The sequence below is a fragment of the Coregonus clupeaformis genome, chromosome 24, assembly GCF_020615455.1.
Source record: "Coregonus clupeaformis isolate EN_2021a chromosome 24, ASM2061545v1, whole genome shotgun sequence".
In the NCBI taxonomy this organism is placed as follows: domain Eukaryota; kingdom Metazoa; phylum Chordata; class Actinopteri; order Salmoniformes; family Salmonidae; genus Coregonus; species Coregonus clupeaformis.
The window spans coordinates 36,698,015-36,712,249 of NC_059215.1; the positions used below are offsets into that span (position 1 = coordinate 36,698,015).

Sequence of the window (14,235 nt, forward strand, 5' to 3'; positions counted from 1 at the left end):
GTCCTACTAATGGTTCCCCCCAGAAGAATGTGCGCAGATGATTCCAGGGTGGCTTAATCTTGGACTCACTGAAGAAGACCACCAGTGTTCAAGGTAGGTAGCCTACTGTAGCCTATATTGTATGCAAACGTTTGTATAAAAAAAACAATAGATTAAGATCTATCTGAATTTAGCGTTTTTTGTACACGGTCAAAGATAAACTCTCTCTGGCGTGAATTATGGTCGTTATGTTTTTGTTGTAGAAATATTGCAACCCCGTTTAACCTTTTGCCTACTAGTGCAGTTTTTTATATGATCATGTGACAGTCACTTTATCTTGTCAGGAAAGGGAAACAAATACATGCTTTGTTTAAAAGATCGTCAGTAGTTAACACAACCACAGTCATAATTATGGATAAAACCCGCCCATTTCTACAATTTATTTTCTTACAATCTTACACATACATGTTATTCAATAATTTCATCCAGACTGCTCGCGCGCGTCAACAAGCATCTGCGAAATAGGTATTTGACAATTGACGCGCTGGAAGTCCAGCCTCTTCCATCTCCTCATTGATTTTTAGGAGCATATACCCACGTGGGTGATTGGAAGCTGGGGGTCCACACTCCAGTCAAGTTGTTGGTGGTAATGCACCTTACAGTTGGTTGCCAACCGCCATATAAAGTCGATTACTAGAAACTAACTACATTTCCCCTTTTATCTGTGGATTAATTGTTGGAGTAGAGAACACACGATTTTGTGTGACTCAAAATGGGTCACAATTCTACAACAAAGACCCAGGAAAAAAAGACCTTGCGCATTTCAGGTAAAATAACAACCAAATGTTTATATCCCATGACAAATTAGCTAGCATAGCAATCTAGATAGGTTAATGTACATGAATGTTTGGACCTGTCTCCAAATTAATATAGTTGGTTCAGAGTTCGTTATGATATTTCAACCTGCATGTCCTGATTGCGTCTGCTGTGGATGGACAAAATCAACATATGCACGCGCGTGCCCAGTGTAGTCGTCATGTTAAAATCAGATTTGAAACCTTACCTTAACTTAACCACACTGCTAACCTTAAGACCAAAAAGCTCATTTTTGTTTGCATTAATTTTTACGATATGGCCAATTTTGACATTGTAGCTGTGTTAACTAGTGTCAACCTTGTTTAAACGAATACAGTACATTATTCGATGTAAAATGAAATAAAGTTCAACTAGTTCAACTAGGTTCAACTAGGAAAACAATAAATGGGTCATTCTTCAAATGTAACTTGGTAACAATGTTACAATAATATTTGTTTTATAATAATTTGTGGTCCTCTGTAGCTCAGCTGGTAGAGCACGGCGCTTGTAACGCCAAGGTAGTGGGTTCGATCCCCGGGACCACCCATACACAAAAATGTATGCACGCATGACTGTAAGTCGCTTTGGATAAAAGCATCTGCTAAATGGCGTATTATTATTATTAATTGTTTCACCATGATAATTACCTATTACACAAAGCTCAGTCAAACTTAAGAGGATGTTCAGTCAACGAAAACAATAGCATTAGACATCATATACATCAATAAATGAAACATGGCTGGTTTGAACTGATGTCTTTGTCATTTTGAAGCAGGGCCCAGAAAGTCAGGATGGCATCACCTGTGGATGTCATTGTGGTGGGGGCTGGGAACCGTGGGGAGACATACTCACACTTTGCCTCCCTTCAGCCTCAACGCATGCAAGTAAGGCTCCCCAACATCTCTCTACATCTGGTCTTGTCAATATTGACTGAAATAACTTAATGAGTAGACCTGATCTTAGAAAGATATAGGCTTTCATCCCTGCTATGCTAAATCATTCATCACTTCTTTCCATCATAATTTAAGTGTGTTACCGATTAGTAGCCATTCGGTCTTGACTAAGGTTTTACATAAAAGTAATGATGATGATAAGAATGTCAACAATGATAACTCAAATTTATTGTAGGTCGTTGGAGTGGCTGACCCCAGGAAATTTGCACGGGAGAAACTTCAGAAGCAACACAGAGTAGCAAATGACAACGTATTTGCTGGTACGAGTGAAAATTATGTAACTGTCGGTCCACAACCATTTTCTCCCTCTCCCTTTTGATAAACGCTGGATTGATTATTTGGTAGCACTTCATTTGAACTATACATCATAACAGCGTGATATTATCATATGCATGTCATAACAAATAAGCTCTTGTGGCATCTTATGTCACTGAATGTCAAGTACAAACCAGTATAATTTTGCGTGCATTGTAATCAGTTATGAAAAGTGTTATGACATATGTTACCTATATTCCTCTTTCCCAGATTGGCGTGGTATAGTACAAAGGGAGAAGTTTGCGGATGCTGTGTTCATTTGTACCCCAGACCGCCATCATAAGGTAATAGTAGTAGAGGATACTTGTTACTCAATTAATCAAATTTGGTATGTCACAGAATCTGAGCAACCATTTCAACATAACTATTTTAGGATGCTCAGTGTCTGATGAGGTTACTCAAAAAAAGTATTTTGCCCGTTGATGCTACAGTAGGCTAAGATTGAGAATCCATGATGGCTGTTCTGAGTGAGTATGTGTTCTTGTCTTCTTGTCAAGGACCCCACTGTGGCACTGGCAAAGAAAGGCTACCATATTCTTCTGGAGAAGCCCATGGCTGTGAGTGTTCTCCGTCCCCTGTAAAAACGATGTACAGTACAAGTCAAAAGTTTGGACACACCTACACATTCAAGGGTTTTTCTTTATTTGTACTATTTTCCACATTGTAGAATAATAGTGAAGACATCAAAACTATGAAATAACACATAAGGAATCATGTAGTAACCAAAAAAGTGTTAAACAAATCAAAATATATTTTATATTTGAGATTCTTCAAAGTAGCCACCCTTTGCCTTGATGACAACTTTGCACACTCTTGGCATTCTCTCAACCAGCTTCATGAGGTAGTCACCTGGAATGCATTTCAATTACCAGGTGTGCCTTGTTAAAAGTTAATTTGTGGAATTTCTTTCCTTAATGCGTTTGAGCCAATCAGTTGTGCATGTCTTAAAGTAATGATGGACTGTCGTTTCTCTTTGCTTATTTGAGCTGTTCTTGCCATAATATGGACTTGGTCTTTTACCAAATAGGGCTATCTTCTGTATACCACCCCTACCTTGTCAATCCAGAACATTTCAAGAACTTTGAAAGTTTCTTCAAGTGCAGTCGCAAAAACCATCAAATGCTATGATGAAACTGGCTCTCATGAGGACCACCACAGGAAAGGAAGACCCAGAGTTACCTCTGCTGCAGAGGATAAGTTCATTAGAGTTAACTGCACCTCAGATTGCAGCCTAAATAAATGCTTCACAGAGTTCAAGTAACAGACACATCTCAACATCAACTGTTCAGAGGAGACTGTGTGAATCAGCCCTTCATGGTCGAATTGTTGTAAAGAAATCACTACTAAAGGACACCAATAAGAAGAAGAAACTTGCTTGGGCCAAGAAACATGAGCAATGAACATTAAACCGGTGGAAATCTGTCCTTTGGTCTGGAGTCCAAATGTGAGATCTTTGGTTCCAACTGCCGTGTCTTTGTGAGACGCAGAGTAGGTGAACGGATGATCTCCGCATGTGTGGTTCCCACTGTGAAGCATGGAGGAGGAGGTGTGATGGTGTGGGGGTGCTTTGCCGGTGACACTGTCTGTGATTTATTTAGAATTCAAGGCACACTTAACCAGCATGGCTACCACAGCATTCTGCAGCGATACGCCATCCCATCTGGTTTGCGCTTAGTGGGACTATCATTTGTTTTTCAACAGGACAATGACCCAAAACATACCTAGAGGCTGTGTAAGGGCTATTTGACCAAGGAGAGTGATGGAGTGCTGCATCAGATGACCTGGCCTCCACAATCACCCTACTTCAACCCATTTGAGATGGTTTGGGATGAGTTGGACCTCTAAGTGAAGGAAAAGCAGCCAACAAGTGTTCAGCATATGTGGGAAGTCCTTCAAGACTGTTGGAAAAGCATTCCTCATGAAGCTGGTTGAGGGAATGCCAAGAGTGTGCAAAGCTGTCATCAAGGCAAAGGGTGGCTACTTTAAAGAATCTCAAATATAAAATATATTTTGATTTGTTGAACACCAATTTGCTTACTACATGATTCCATATGTGTTATTTCATAGTTTTGATGTCTTCACTATTATTCTACAATGTCGAAAATAGTAAAAATAAAGAAAAACCCTTGAATGAGTAGGTGTGTCCAAACTTTTGACTGGTACTGTATGTTGTTGTGATGTCTGATCAAGACCTGATCATTTCAGCTATCCTATACCAGCGCAGTGCAAGTAGTTTATACAATCAATCATATCTAGAGATATAGAAAGAGTGTGTGTCTGTGTCTGTCTGTGTTTGTGTGCATGCAGGCGTGTGTATGCGCAGTGTCAAATTGATATTTTTTCATATTAGGTAACAGCTGAGGACTGCACAGAGATTGTAAGAACTTGCATTCAAAGTGGTGTGATGCTAACAGTGTGCCATGTCCTCCGATATGACCCTGTCATCCACAAGATAAAAGTAAGTGTATTTCCATCTATTTTAAATATTACAGTATTTTTTTGCACAGATCTGTGCTTTTTGCGTGACGAAATTGTCACCCAGCATAATTAGAACAGTGGCTACTGTGATTTGTATTTAATGCCCAATCAGAGCTTGAGCGAAAATATGCCTAGCAACAAGGTACTCCTTGCGGGATAGAAGCAGTCAAATCAAGCTTGAGAAGGGCTGCCATATAGTGTGTTGCCAACGCTTTGGAATTGACCCCACAGGTGCTGATGGACAGTGGAGTGATTGGAGACCTGGTCCATATTCAACACCTAGAACCGGTAGGGATGAATTTACAATACCATGTCAATTTTACATCATTTACATAGAGCATAGCCAGACCTGGGTTCAAGTGCTATTACTATCAAGTACTAATACTATTTAATGTATCTGTGCTTGAGTGATCTTGCCGTGCACAATGGAACCAACAGAATAAGTAAATAAACTTAACTTGACTAGAATAGTTGCAAAACTGCAAAGCCCGCTCAACTAGGCTCTCCAGACAGACGATAGCAAACGCTTATACATTACCAGTCAAAAGTTTGGACACACCTACTCATTCCAGGGTTTTTCTTTATTTTTACTATTTTCTACATTGGAGAATAAAAGTGAAGACATCAAAACTATGAAATAACACATGTGGAATCATGTAGTAACCAAAAACGTGTTAAACAAATCAAAATATATTTTTTCTTTGAGATTCTTCAAATAGCCACCCTTTCTCTTGATGACAGCTTGCACACTGTTGGCATTCTCTCAACCAGCTTCATGAGGTAATCACCTGGACTGCATTTCAATTAACAGGTGTGCCTTGTTAAAAGTTAATTTGTGGAATTTCTTTCCTTCTTAATGCGTTTGAGCCTATCAGTTGTGCATGTCTTAAAGTAATGATGGACTGTTGTTTCTCTTTGCTCATTTGAGCTGTTCTTGCCATAATATGGACTTGGTCTTTTACCAAATAGGGCTATCTTCTGTATACCACCCCTACCTTGTAAATCCGGAACATTTCAAGAACTTTGAAAGGTTCTTCAAGCGCAGTCGCAAGAAACATCAAGCGCTATGATGAAACTGGCTCTCATGAGGACCGCCACAGGAAAGGAAGACCGAGAGTCACCTCTGCTGCAGAGGATAAGTTCATTAGAGTTACCAACCTCTGAAATTGCAGCCCAAATAAATGCTTCACAGAGTTCAAGTAACAGACACATCTCAACATCAACTGTTCAGAGGAGACTGTGTGAATCAGGCCTTCATGGTCTAATTACTGCAAAGAAACCACAACTAAAGGACACCAATAAGAAGAAGAGACTTGCTTGGGCCAAGAAACACAAACAATGGACATTAAACCGGTGGAAATCGCTCCTTTGGTCTGATGAGTCCAAATGTGAGATTTTTATTTCCAACCGCCGTGTCTTTGTGAGACGCAGAGTAGGTGAACGGATGATCTCCGCATGTGTGGTTCCCACCGTGAAGCATGGAGGATGAGGTGTGATGGTGTGGGGGTGCTTTGCTGGTGACACTGTCTGTGATTGATTTAGAATTCAAGGCACACTTAACCAGCATGGCTACCACAGCATTCTGCAGCGATACGCCATCCCATCTGGTTTGCACTTAGTGGGACTATCATTTGTTTTTCAACAGGACAATGACCCAACACATCTCCAGGCTGTGTAAGGGCTTTTTGACCAAGAAGGAGAGTGATGGAGTGCTGCATCAGATGACCTGGCCTCCACAATCACCTGAACTCAACCCAATTGAGATGGTTTGGGATGAGTTGGACTGCAGAGTGAAGGAAAAGCAGCCAACAAGTGCTCAGCATATGTGGGAACTCCTTCAAGACTGTTGGAAAAGCATTCTAGGTGAAGCTGGTTGGGAGAATGCCAAGAGTGCAAAGCTGTCATCAAGGCAAAGAGTGGCTACTTTGAAGAACCTCAAATATAAAATATATTTTGATTTGTTTAACACTGTTTTGGTTACTACATGATTCCATATGTGTTATTTCATAGTTTTGATGTCTTCACTATTATTCTACAATGTCGAAAATAGTAAAAATATAGAAAAACCATTGAATGAGTAGGTGTGTCCAAACTTTAGACTGGTACTGTATTTATGGACGATTTCAAATAGTATATGAACCCAGGTCTGCGTACAATATTATAGTGGCCTCCACTCCACTCTCAATGCAGCCTGCATGGGTTGAAGTATCTGCAAAGATTTCCATGGTTACTTTCTCCTGTTCTAGGTAGGCTTCTTTCACTTTGCCCACTCCTTTGTTCGAGGGAACTGGAGGAATGAGGCTGAGAGCTCTTTTTCACTTCTGGCCAAATCCTGCCATGACATTGACTTGATACATCACTGGGCTGGAGGACGAAGGTAAAGAGGCAATGTTTTTAGTTTTTTATAAATAAAATAACAAGTTAATCAACTAATTTCTTTGTTCGACTGACAGCCCTATTTAAAAATAGCTTGTTCTTCACAGGTGTTTGAAAGTGTCATCGTTTGGATCTCTCAGTCACTTCCGCAAAGAGAAAAAGGTGTGTGGTCTTCTCATACACAATGTATTCGGAAAGTATTCAGACCCCTTCACTTTTTCAAAATGTTTGTTACGTTACAGCCTTATTCTACAAAACAGGTTTTTTGAAGTTTTTACAAATGTATAAAACAAAAACAACTGATGTCACCTTTACATAAGTATTCAGACCCTTTACTCAGTACTTTGTTGAAGCACCTTTGGCAGCGATTACAGCCTCAAGTCTTCTTGGGTATGACGCTACAAGCTTGACACACTAGTATTTGGGGAGTTTCTCCCATTCTTCTCTGCAGATCCTCTCAAGCTCTGTCAGGTTGGATGGGGAGCGTCGCTGCACAGCTATTTTCAGGTCTCTCCAGAGATGTTTGATCGGGTTCAAGTCCGGGCTCTGGCTGGGTCACTCAAGGACATTCAGAGACTTGTCCCGAAGCCACTCCTGCGTTGTCTTGGCTGTGTGCTTAGGGTCGTTGTCCTTTTGGAATGTGAACCTTTGCCCCAGTCTGAGGTCCTGAGCGCTCTGGAGCAGGTTTTCATCAAGGATCTCTCTGTACTTTGCTCCGTTCATCTTTCCATCGATCCTGACTAATCTCCCAGTCCCTGCCGCTGAAAAACATCCCCACAGCATGATGCTGCCACCCCCATGCTTCACCGTAGGGATGGTATTGGCCAGGTGATGAGCGGTGCCTGGTTTCCTCCAGATGTGATGCTTGGGATTCAGGCCAAAGAATTCAATCTTGGATTCATCAGACCAGAGAATCTTGTTTCTCATGGTCTGAGAGTCTTTAGGTGCCTTTTGGCAAACTCAAAGTGGGCTCTCATGTGCCTTTTACTGAGGAGTGGCTTCCTTCTAGCCACTCTACCATAAATACTTGATTGGTGGACTGCTGCAGAGATGGTTGTCCTTCTGGAAGGTTCTTCCATCTCCACAGAGGAACTCTGGAGCGCTGTCAGAGTGACCATCAGTTTCTTGGTCAGCTCCCTTCTCCCCCGATTGCTCAGTTTGGCCGGGTGTCCAGCTCTAGGAAGAGTCTTGGTGGTTCCAAACTTCTTCCATTTAAGAATGATAGAGGCCCTTGTGTTCTTGGGGACCTTCAATGCTGCAGAATTTTTTTGCTACCCTTTCTCAGATCTGTGCCTCGACACAATCCTGTCTCGGAGCTCTACGGACAATTCCTTCGAACTCATGGCTTGGTTTTTGCTCTGTCAACTGTGGGACATTATATAGACAGGTGTGTGCCTTTCCAAATCATTTCCAATCAATTGAATTTACCACAGGTGGACTCCAATCAAGTTGTAGAAACATCTCAAGGATGATCAATGGAAACAGGATGCACCTGAGCTCAATTTCAAGTCTCGACCGGGAGACCCATGGGGCGGCGCACAATTGGCCCAGCATCGTCCAGGGTAGGGGAGGGAATGGCCGGCAGGGATGTAGCTCAGTTGGTAGAGCATGGCGTTTGCAACGCCAGGGTTGTGGGTTCGATTCCCACGGGGGGCCAGTATGAAAAAATAAAAAATAAAATAATGTATGCACTCACTAACTGTAAGTCGCTCTGGATAAGAGCGTCTACTAAATGACGTAAATGTAAATGTCATAGCAAAGGGTCTGAATACTTAGTAAAAATAAGGTTTTTTATTTTAAAAAATATTTATACATTTGCAAAAAAATCTACAAACCTGTTTTTGCTTTGTCATTATGGGTATTGTGTGTAGATTGATGAGGAAACAAATACTTTTATCCATTTTAGAATGAGGCTTAGCGTAAAAAAAATTGAATTCTTTCTGAATGCACTGTAATCAGAACGGAAGTGGTACAACTATGTTTGACTGTTTTGGACACTAAATAAACTCAAAATAGTTTTAAACAATGGGCTTGGCCTGCCATTGAACAATAATACAGACAACTATAGTTACATGCACATGAATGAACATGTTACTTTACTTTAACATATTAGCATCCACATTCCTGTACCATCTCAAATACTTTATATATCATTTCGTTTTTAATATACTGGAATCATTGATTTCACAACTATTTGGACTCTGACTAGGGAAAATTGGAGCAGTAAGGAAAACATTACAGCAACATCTGATACAACCTTTACATAGAGTCACTGTGTCCGAATAACAGTAAACCACAGGTGATACAGTGGGAGAACATATACTCTCCCATAAGACTGAGAACCGACTGTAACTAACTAACTCCTGGTGATTCTTTGTCTGGGAAAACATAGCTGACAAAGCATTGCATCACACTCCCACAACCACAGTTTCCTGCCTTACATCCACCTCTCCCGAAGTAGCTGATGTCCATGCTTTACATTTGATTCCCACTTTTGAGTTACCTTCTCATGATACTGTATTCATTCTGTGATATTATCACTGGTGTATTAATGTTTGTTTTTAGATAGTTGTTGATTCTGTCAAAGGTACTCAAGCCTCTTTGGCCCCTTTGGGACAAAAGGCCACAATGAGCTTCCATTTTGTCCTACATAGTATAATGTGGGTTTCCCAAAAGCTTTGTAGCACTAAGATCATCTTTCGTCCATTGCCTACAACGGATTTACTGTAGATGATGTGAGTGCCACGACGCTTTCGGGAAACCCACCCTAGAATAGTCAAAGGTGATTCAGTGCTAAATAGTTTTCCCTCCAGCCACCAGGTGCTGCAGACCGCTGCCTAGACTGCCCTGTAGAGGAAGCTTGCCCATATTCTGCACGCAAGATCTACCTGGACAGAGTCAAACAGGTTTTTCCATTCAAGTCAATTACATTTGATTTGTCCCATGAGGGGCAATTATTATTCAGGGAAAGCAGTGTAAATTAGATGGCACATAAAAAATGAACGTGTGTGTGTGACTGTGCGTGTAAATCTATATCTGTGTCAATCAATCAATCAAATGTAATTATAAAGCCCTTTTTACATCAGCAGTTATCACAAAGCACTTTACAGTAACCCAGCCTGTGTGTGTCTCTCAGGGCTGTGTGGGCTGGCCCGTGTCTGTGATATGCTCCAGCTCTCTCCCAGACATCGAGTCTGTGACCGAGGCTCTGAAATCAGGGCCGTACGGCCGCTGTGTCTACCAGTGTGACAACGACGTCTGCACCAACCAGGTAAGACTGACCACCATCTGGCTAGCCGCTAGCGCAGAGAAACCATGCTTAGAATAAGGGTTATCCTACATGTATACATTTACACTTATGATTTATTACTTATTTATGATTTATTACTAGGTATTTCACCTTTATTTTAACAGGCCATCTCCTTTAGGATAAGTGTCTCTTTCACAACAGAGACCGTTCCGAGTGTCAAAAGAGAGGTTACAGAATTGTACATTTAAGTCCTGCACACTTTTGTTGTATTTAAATTAAGTTTATGCTTCGGTCAGAAAAAATATTGGCTCAAGTCGACACAGCTCCTCTCTCTTTATCTCTCTTCTCTCACCTTGTTGTGCCTGTGTGTACAGGTGGTGAACATGGAGTTTGAAGGGGGTCTTACAGCTGCTTTTTCCATGGTGGCATTTACAGAGGAGATATGTAAGCGGAGAACCACCATCTATGGCAGCAAGGTACTGCAGCACTCCAGTCCAGACACAATCTTGAATAATCCAAGATCAAGTTGAATCATTATAAATAATTCATTGTTGATCATTAATATGCCACTTTTGTGATTGAAATCAATGTGATATGATCATAAGATAGGGATATGGATTGAATAGAAAGAGATAGATTATGAATATTGATTGGACACCCACAAACTGCAATAGTTTATTGACCTGAATTTCTGTGTCATGGTTTATACGTTTACGTTTACGTCATTTAGCAGACGCTCTTATCCAGAGCGACTTACAAATAGGTGCATTCACCTTATATCCAGTAGTACAACCACTTTACAATGTATTTTTTTTTTTTTTTTTGGGGGGGGGTGCCGTTCCCCTCACAGCTCCATAGGCAAGCACCATGGTCTTGTAACAGATGCGAGCTTCAACTGGAAGCCAGTGGAGTGTGCGGAGGAGCGGGGTGACGTGAGAGAACTTGGGAAGGTTGAACACCAGGCGGGCTGCGGCATTCTGGATGAGTTGTAGGGGTTTAATGGCACAGGCAGGGAGCCCAGCCAACAGCGAGTTGCAGTAATCCAGACGGGGAGATGACAAGTGCCTGGATTAGGACCTGTGCCGCTTCCTGTGTAAGGCAGGGTCGTACTCTCCGAATGTTGTAGAGCATGAACCTACAGGATCGGGTCACCGCCTTGATGTTAGCAGAGAACGACAGGGTGTTGTCCAGGGTCACGCCAAGGCTCTTCGCACTCTGGGAGGAGGACACAACGGAGTTGTCAACCGTGATGGCGAGATCATGGAACGGGCAGTCCTTCCCCGGGAGGAAGAGCAGCTCCATCTTGCCAAGGTTCAGCTTGAGGTGGTGATCCGTAATCCATACTGATATGTCTGCCAGAGATGCGATTCGCCACCTGGTTATCAGAAGGGGGAAAGGAGAAGATTAGTTGTGTATCGTCAGCGTAGCAATGATAGGAGAGGCCATGTGAGGATATGACAGAGCCAAGTGACTTGGTGTATAGCGAGAATAGGAGAGGGCCTAGAACTGAGCCCTGGGGGACACCAGTGGTGAACTTTGTTATCTCTCTCCTGAATATTTATCCTTATAAATAATCGTCTGTATTTGTAGTAGCAGTAAATCTAGAGCTGGATGTATTTGGCTACTGTCTGATCTTAGTACATAAAGATAACCTCCTGCAAATGCGGAAAATGTTCTGATCATGTAATTATTGTTTTGTTCCTATAGGGGGAGCTGTCGTATAACGGACATGAGATTCGAGTGTTTGACTTCCTCACAGGGAGGGCCACCAAGCACACGGCAGAGACTAGCGCCCCAGGGGCCTTTGGCATGGGCGGGCACGGCGGGGCGGACTACCAACTGGTGGAAGCCTTTATCTCTGCTGTGGCGGTGAGTGCTGGGAGCCTGTGTGAATGTCAACATTGAGGGCCGATAATATTTTTTTTAACTTGAGATCTGTGCTTTGACTTAGGCTTGTGTTAATTATACATTGATGTTGTGGAACTAAATATTATTTGAGTTATCTAGATCTTTGTTAGGATTTAATCAAACCCCCATTTACGCTGTTGCAGTACCTGGTTCAATAAAATCACAGAATGGTTTTGGGTGCTGTAAAATCTCTTAACTCTTAACTTAAGTCTTTACTTGAAGGGGTATACATAGGGCATTCATAACACCTTTACAAAACCAGTCATGACACCTTTTGCAGTATCACTCATAATAACCTTACATTATACTCATGTGGATGGAAAAAATGTGACTTGTGTTTGCGTGTGTCACGTACAGAGTGGAGATGCATCTTTTATTCGTTCGGGACCAGAGGAGACCCTGCTGAGCCACAAGCTGGTGTTTGAGGCTGAGCGGGCTCGACTGGAGAGCAAGGTGGTGTTCTGTGGGACTGACCAGGACTAGAGGGCTACGTGAAGTGGTGAAGTGCCATAATCATCATTTTGATCAAACATTAATGATTCAACACTAATGATTATGACAGAGCAGAATCAGGCAGCACATGAAAATGATGAAGTAGCTAGTTATTTAATTTTACTGTTTGTAATTTGTAGCTAGGCCTAGTGTTTTGATTGTTTGGTTCTCAAGGATTGTTTAATGTGCACATTCCATGAAAATCTTTTTCTTAACAAAATGTGATTATATATGTACTATTTGTCATGTCAGCAACTGTTTTGATGTGGAAAACTGATTTTCAAAAAATCCGATATTTTGATCATTTTATAAAAATGTTGATTGTGTGTTTGTTCTAATGTCTTGTACGAAAAAGTGCTTTTGAAATTACACACATGTAGACTAAGTAAAATCTATAAATACACCCCATACACTTACCAAAAATGTGGCATTTGCCGTATTGTACTTTGCTCTACATTACTCTTCTTTTGTATCGTCATTAACACAGTATACATGATACACATTTTTGCTCCAAGACGCTGCCAATCTGGAAAACCGAAAAAGACGTCTTTATGAACCTTTGCCATTAGTGGAGAGGCTGACACATTTATTCTGATTACAATTATTTATTTATTTACTTTAAACGCTTACACCACAGAATATTTTATTTGATTAACAAATAATGAATACTTCAATTAATTTAAACTCAATTTTGCAACTAATGGAGCATTATAAAATGATATGTCCCCTGTAGCTCAGTTGGTAGAGCATGGCGCTTGCACCGCCAGGGTTGTGGGTTCGTTTCCCACGGGGGGCCAGTATGAAAATGTATGCACTCACTAACTGTAAGTCGCTCTGGATAAGAGCATCTGCTAAATGACTAAAATGTAAATTTAATAAAAGTAAGAGATTATGAATGGCTGATGAAAGCTGGGCTGTGATGCTGCTTTCCACAGGAGTGGGCCTCCTGCTGTCCCCCAGTCTGCAGCTACCAGGGATGAGGTCACACTACCAGGGATAAAGTCACACTACCAGGGATGAGGTCAATAAACTATTGCAGTTTGTGTGTCCCAATCAAAATTCATAAAAGGATGATGAGTTCAGAGTCCCAGGGAGCCGCGGCGGATTCTGCTGGCCACAACGCTGAGTTTGGAGGCTGATTTTCGGACCTCTGGTTGGACGATCTTCGCCTTCCTCTGCATCTGTGGCAGAAAACAACCCAACGAAACAGTATTTTGTTATGTGTGCTGTAGGCAATTCAGAATGCCATCAATCCATAATGGCACCAAACTCAGAGCCCCCATAGTATTACAATAAAAATGATCAGGTATGGATGATATTTCTATACTTTAAACATCTATTGTGGACACTATTTTGCTACCGATTGAGGGTTAAACTAGAGCCAGGTTGGCCATCCCTGGCTATATGGCTGTGGTGGTCCACGTTGAGTGAAGGGAAGGCCTCACCCTCGTCATTACCAGCGGGAGCAGCTCGTCCTTGGAGAGGGGCTTCACCTTGTCTGTTAGCAGGGACTCCTCTGGGTCATTGGCATCCCTAAAATAGTAGTCTTACATTACCACCATAGAGTAAAACTATAAGTTATGGTTACCACACTTCCAAGTATTGCTTTCACTTACTATTTCCTTATGA

At 41.6% G+C, this 14,235-nt stretch overlaps 2 protein-coding genes across 9 annotated transcripts in view; one reads left to right on the top strand and one right to left on the bottom strand.

Moving 5' to 3' along the window:
- Window positions 1–23: 23 nt before the first annotated feature.
- Window positions 24–12,932, top strand: zgc:154075 (uncharacterized protein LOC556929 homolog). Of its 4 annotated transcripts, none has more exons than XM_045207174.1 (14): window positions 24–93; window positions 1,607–1,718; window positions 1,963–2,047; window positions 2,313–2,386; window positions 2,600–2,659; window positions 4,453–4,560; window positions 4,812–4,868; window positions 6,827–6,957; window positions 7,064–7,118; window positions 9,770–9,862; window positions 10,093–10,227; window positions 10,581–10,682; window positions 11,914–12,075; window positions 12,472–12,932. In XM_045207174.1, exons 1-14 carry the CDS (start codon window positions 38–40, stop codon window positions 12,595–12,597), a joined length of 1,356 nt encoding a protein of 451 aa, XP_045063109.1. In that variant the 5' UTR covers window positions 24–37; the 3' UTR covers window positions 12,598–12,932. The 4 variants fall into 4 exon arrangements, with proteins under 4 accessions (XP_045063109.1, XP_041701984.1, XP_045063110.1 ...); XM_041846050.1 differs by having other exon boundaries at window positions 1,610–1,718; XM_045207175.1 differs by lacking the exon at window positions 24–93 and adding an exon at window positions 712–806.
- Window positions 12,933–13,406: 474 nt separating this feature from the next.
- LOC121538218 (outer dynein arm-docking complex subunit 1) overlaps window positions 13,407–14,235 on the bottom strand; it is a 31,172-nt gene continuing 30,343 nt past the window's right edge. For 4 of the 5 annotated variants that reach the window (XM_041846044.2, XM_041846046.2, XM_041846048.1 and 1 more), the window contains 2 exons: window positions 14,052–14,139; window positions 13,407–13,787 (listed from right to left, as the gene is read on the bottom strand). In XM_041846044.2, coding sequence (XP_041701978.1) covers window positions 13,686–13,787; window positions 14,052–14,139 — 190 coding nt within the window. In that variant the 3' untranslated portion in view covers window positions 13,407–13,685. The remainder of the gene's footprint in view (window positions 13,788–14,051; window positions 14,140–14,235) is intronic. The other variant, XR_005995183.2, reaches the window with a different exon arrangement.

Excerpts from the sequence above, each read along its gene's own strand:
- zgc:154075 (XM_045207174.1), top strand. The coding sequence starts at position 38 with ATGATTCCAGGGTGGCTTAATCTTGGACTCACTGAAGAAGACCACCAG. Across the intron at positions 6,958-7,063 it reads CACTGGGCTGGAGGACGAAG|GTGTTTGAAAGTGTCATCGT; the intron begins GTAAAGAGGCAA and ends TGTTCTTCACAG. Across the intron at positions 7,119-9,769 it reads ACTTCCGCAAAGAGAAAAAG|CCACCAGGTGCTGCAGACCG; the intron begins GTGTGTGGTCTT and ends TTTTCCCTCCAG.